Raw genomic sequence first — 5,555 nt, forward strand, 5'->3', positions numbered from 1 at the left:
TTATTTTTCTTTTCAGATCACAGTTTCCACCCAAATATTACTGGTGGTTTTTCGAAACAGTCCCAGGTAAGTCTAGATGAGACAACGGTGTAAAGGATGCAGTAGCCTTCCTGTGGCTTGGGCCTCTACTTCACCATGTCTTCCATCTCTCTCTCTCACAGGTATGACTGGGGTGCTGCTGTTAGTCATCCTCGCCATCATGTATGTCTTTGCAACTCACCACTTCAGGCGAATTAGCTTCCAAGGATTCTGGATCACTCATCATCTCTACATCCTTCTCTATATCTTGGTAACTCACATTCCTCTTAGCTGACATAATTGGAGCAATATGAACAAGACAGACTGCATGAGGATTGTTGGGATAGACTTTTGCCAAATCTGTGGAATAATTAAATGCAGATGATTCTGCATGACTCTTGATTTACTCTGTTTGCAAAGGGTGCGCATGGGAGGTGGGTTATAAAATTGGAAACGCATTATGGTCAGGATTTTTAAAATCAGGAAATGTGGAAGGAAACAGGAGGAAAGGATCCATGAAATGTTAGAAAGTCAAAATGTAGGTAATCTCGGTTACAGTCTAGGACAGGAGTGAGCAACTATGGCAGGTGTGGGGGCCACTTTTATAGTTTAGGACCCTAAGGAGCCACAAGGACTACTCAAAAATCAAAACAATCCAAAAGGTTGGATATCCTCCTCTGGTTCTCAAAAATAGGTATTTTGTAATACTGAACACTATTGGGGGGGGGGTTTGAAACTGATTTTAAAAACAAATTGTTGCACCTAGGGGCTTCCATTCATCCTCATTTGAGGGGGGCAGAGAAAAGTCTGTGTAGCATTTCCAGAAATGTTTGGGGCCACAAAATATTCTGGGGGGCTGCAGGTGGCCCCAGAGTTGCACAAAGCTCACTCCTAGTCTGGATGTACTGTACGTGGTTTAGCCCACTTGCTGAAGCCAGTCTGGATGAGAGGCCTATGTACATTGCTTTCATGCCTGCAGAAAAAAGGTCAGACCTTCAACACAGTCATGAAAGAAGACATTTTCTTTTGTTCTGTGCTCAGTATAATGTGACTGGAAGTTTGGTAAACTTTGATTATGTGTTCCCTAGGTTATCATCCATGGCAGCTATGCTCTGATCCAGCAGCCCCGCTTCCACATTTACTTCATTGTCCCAGCCCTCCTATATGGAGCAGACAAACTCCTCAGTCTGAGCAGAAAAAAAGTGGAAATCAGTGTGGTGAAGGCTGAACTCCTCCCATCAGGTACATGCTTGGTATCAACTGATCCTCCTTCCAGTAAAGAGCCTAGGATATGTCATCATCAGCATTATAGCAACAATATATTGTTATCATCTCTCTTTGTTGTAAATTTAAGTATTTGAGAGGTAGGGCTTGGTCTTCAATGTGCAGTTGTGGAGACCCATTGGTTTTATGAAACACCTGCATCTTTAGAGATGAAAAGTTCCAGAACTAGTTTGTTGATGTGGACCAACACAGCTTCTCTTGATTTGGGACTCTGCTTTGGCGGGGACCGTAATGGAACTGTCAGGACAAAGGCTTGTGCTTCAAAAATTGACCACCATCCTACTGGTCATCAACAGCTTCTAAAATTACATCTTTCCTTCCTCATAAATATACAGCCAACTCCCCACATTTGTGGCTTTGATTAGTTGTGGATTTTATTAATTTCACAGTTTGGATTATTTACATATTTGATTCATATGTCCTCTCTAGGAATCCCTAGGTCCTCCAGAGAGATTCTACTGGAAATTAACCATAGCGTTGCACTGGAGGATCTAGAGAGTACTAGATAAAACACTTCTCTAGGCATTTCTAGGTCCCCCAGCATGATTGAATGGTCTATTTTTGGCAGATGTTGACCATAGAGTCGTGCTGGAGGACCCAGAGCCATGGGGGCGAATCTGTGGCATGTGTGCCCTCTCTGACATGAGGGCACATGGAGATGGAAGGGCAGAGGAAGAACAGGTGCCCACCCCCACCCCACCCTAGCACCAGATGACACCCAGTGCAGCAATGCCATTGAGTTGGGAGTCTCTAAAAGGTTCACCATCACTGACCTAGAGATTCCTAGAGAGGTTGTCTCTCAGATTTAAATAGTGTTTTCTTATTTACAGTTTTTCCACTTTCACAGGGGTCTTGTGCCCCTAACTAACCCCAGTGAATGTGGAGGGCTCACTGTATGTAACTGGCTAATCTGGGCTAGTTGTTGAGGACAGGATGGCTGGCCTGTGCTTTAATGGCAGGCATGTAAGAAGCCTTGTTTCCATTCCACAGGAGTCACTTACCTTCAGTTCCAGAGACCCCAGGACTTTGAATACAGGTCTGGGCAGTGGGTTCGTATTGCTTGCCTGTCCTTGGGGACTACTGAGTACCACCCCTTCACTTTGACCTCTGCCCCTCATGAGGATACCTTGAGCCTTCACATTCGAGCAGCTGGACCCTGGACAACGCGCTTGCGGGAACTCTACTCCCCAGAAAGCATAGCAGAAATTGGCCGATATCCCAAGGTGAGAATCTTTTGGTTTGGGTATTCTCCTGGTGATTATTAAAAAAACACCAACAACAATATAAGCAAGTAGATAGTTAAAGTACACTGAAGAAGTCCTGCACTTTCTGTTGCCAACTGCTACACTTAACCCCCCCCCCCAAAACTACCAATACAGAATATAAAAAGCATTCTTCCTACATCTCCTTTTAATTGTGGACAGAAGTCATCTCAGTGTGAATCAACTTCCCCTGCCTTCTAAGTAAGAAAGTTTTCATATCTCTTTGCAGCTATATCTGGATGGACCGTTTGGAGAAGGACACCAAGAATGGAACAAATTTGAGGTTTCTGTGCTAGTAGGAGGAGGCATTGGGGTGACACCTTTTGCAGCCATCCTCAAAGATCTTGTCTTCAAGTCTACAGTTGGCTCCAGGATCCTGTGTAAGAAGGTGAGGATAAAAGAATGGGGACACGGGTGTGTTAAGGCTAAAAGGCACTAAAATGACTAGTGGTTCTAGAAGTATGCCTCCCTATGAGTTAGTAGAGTGCTATTGTAGTTTTGTTTATGCAAAGGCCATTGGAAAAAAGCAATAAAATCTGACTGACTGACCAGTCTCCTTGTCAACATTTTAACAAGTAGCAGAAACATAATGGCAGCAATCCTGCATCAGACATGTAGCCATAAAGCATGGCTATGCTCTGTTTCCTAATCTATACTTCAAAACCCACCTTAAAATCCTGGCAGCTCTACAGAGGAACAGAGCACTGGGGTGCTGGCAAGCAGGGCACTGAAGGAAGATGAACCTAACCCCCTCCTTCCAGCAAGAAACAACTCAAAAGCTGGAGCAAGACCCCTGTGTAGTCCTATCACAACTTTTCATCACACCACCATTTGCTGGTAGGAGGAGGTTGGACCTTCAGCATCCTGCTTGCCAGCACTGCAGAACTCCATCCCTGGGCACTGCTGCCTGGACTTCAAGGCAAGTTTAGGGATCATTTCATAGATGTGGCAATGGTGCCATGACCATAAATGTGAATACCAAACAGTTAGGAGATGTTAAGCCTAGTTTACAACATTGTAACTGCCTAAGAGGATGCCTGACATTACTTTTGAAAAGTAACTTTCTCAGCTGTGATAGCAATGCATATATTAGAAGAAATGTGCATGAAAGCTTTATGAATTTTCATGTTGAGTTCTAATAAAAGACATTCACAGACTGATGCAGGTGTGAAACTGAACAAACGTACCACTTGAAAAGTGAGAAACTAAAGTTGATATATTTGTCCGTCTCCAGTGATACAAACACCACTTTGTTCCCAGAGAAGTTGAACAGGATAGATGATTCATGGGAAATGAGTAACACCACCTTCCGTTCTGCACAGAATTTTCCTTTTGCAAGAGACATTCCCATGGGAATCTTAAAACTATGCTACTAAGCATCTTTATAACCCAGTGTTCTCTTTCTCATTTGCTCTCCTGTCCTTGGGTGTTTCCCTCCTAGAGCTGTGGACAAGGGACATAGTTGAGAATCAGTACATTTGTTTTGCATGAAGAAGGTCTCAGGTTTGAACTCTGGCATTTCTAGTTAAAAATAGATCATTATCGGGTAATGGGAAATATCTTTACCTGAGACCTTGTAACTGATATTTAAAGTAGCAGGAAATCTTTAGCTGTCTAAATGTTTGGGATTTCAGTTTGCACAATCCCTTACCATTTAGCAGTGCTGAATGGAGCGGATGGGAATGGAAGTCCAAAACAGCTGGAGGTGGAATGGGTCTCCTCCTCTTAGAAAGAACAATTCTGGGCCAGATAGAAAAAGAGGCTGACCTTGTCTTCCTTTCTACTCTGTTGTAGAATTGAGCGATCTTTATGAGGGCTGTCATCCAATTAAAGAAGTCATAGTCAGAGTTGAGTGGAGTTCCATGGATTAATTTAATTAAGCAATGTAATCTGCAAATAATTTGATACCCTCCAATATTGTATAGACAAAAACCAGGACATGTGGGGCCATACAATAGCAGGCTGATCAAAACGGCAAAAGCTATTAATGAGGAAGAGCAGACAAGCTAGGAGAGGCTGCAGCAGATTGCTTTTGCCTGAGTCAGCTGGGAAGGGGAAGATGCTGGGAAGGAAAGGCTCAGTCCACAAAATATCGCTAAGGCTTCAAGAGTATGTAGAAACAACTGTACCCATTTTCCTCATTTCCCCCAGGTGTATTTCATTTGGGTGACCCGGACACAGCGCCAGTTTGAGTGGATGGCTGATATAATCCGTGAGGTGGAAGAGAACGATAAATGCGATCTGGTCTCTGTGCACATTTATATCACACAGCTGGCTGAGAAATTTGACCTGCGTACCACTATGCTGGTAAGTCGCCACATCCAGAAAACTCAGGACTGCAGGACACTTGGTCCTGACAGCTGCTTTGAGGCAAGGCAGGCTGCTTCCATTACTCCCTTTTGCAGTGGACAGGTTGGGGCAAGGCTCTAGCAAGGAGTGGTGTGCTACAGGAACCCGATGTATGAGATATCCCTGGCCTCACTGCTAAGGTTAAGCTTTTATTTAAAAATTGCACATTGTTAGTCCTATTTATGAGGAGACCCTGCAAAAAACACAGCACCAATGTTCTACCCATTTTTTTTAATCTCTAGTGAATGCAAACATACCTTTCATGGCTAAGAGAATGAGCACTACATCAGAATGTTCTTGGTTCAGATCTTGCCTTTGCCATGAATTCAGTAAGTGGCCATGGCACTGTGTCTCTGCCCCCACACCTCACCTGCAATATAGGAAAAAGATAATGCTGAACTACCTTAGATGAATATTTTAAGGATTGGAAGTAGAAAATGCCTGTGTAATTCCTTGAAAGTTGAATATACTGTACGTCTTAAATATTATTATTATTATTAACTATTTAGTCTTTCTATTTAAAAAAATTAAATTAAATGTCCTTTTATTTCTTAACATCCAATAATGTTAGACACATTAACTGAGCTGTTTTTAAGTTCTGGTTATTCTCTATTGACTTCCAAGCCACCCATGAATAAAGAC

At 43.0% G+C, this 5,555-nt stretch overlaps 1 protein-coding gene across 1 annotated transcript; it reads left to right on the top strand.

The window, feature by feature from the left end:
* Positions 1-17: 17 nt before the first annotated feature.
* On the top strand, positions 18-4,871 carry LOC121917881 (dual oxidase 2-like; the record flags this gene model as incomplete). Its single annotated transcript, XM_042443996.1, has 6 exons — positions 18-66; positions 162-289; positions 1,107-1,260; positions 2,293-2,525; positions 2,794-2,952; positions 4,716-4,871. Coding segments are annotated over 6 exons (879 nt in total), but the record flags the coding sequence as incomplete, so codon positions are not given.
* Between the last annotated feature and the right edge of the window lie 684 nt (positions 4,872-5,555).

This window comes from Sceloporus undulatus, unplaced genomic scaffold (genome assembly GCF_019175285.1).
Source record: "Sceloporus undulatus isolate JIND9_A2432 ecotype Alabama unplaced genomic scaffold, SceUnd_v1.1 scaffold_1396, whole genome shotgun sequence".
Taxonomy (NCBI): domain Eukaryota; kingdom Metazoa; phylum Chordata; class Lepidosauria; order Squamata; family Phrynosomatidae; genus Sceloporus; species Sceloporus undulatus.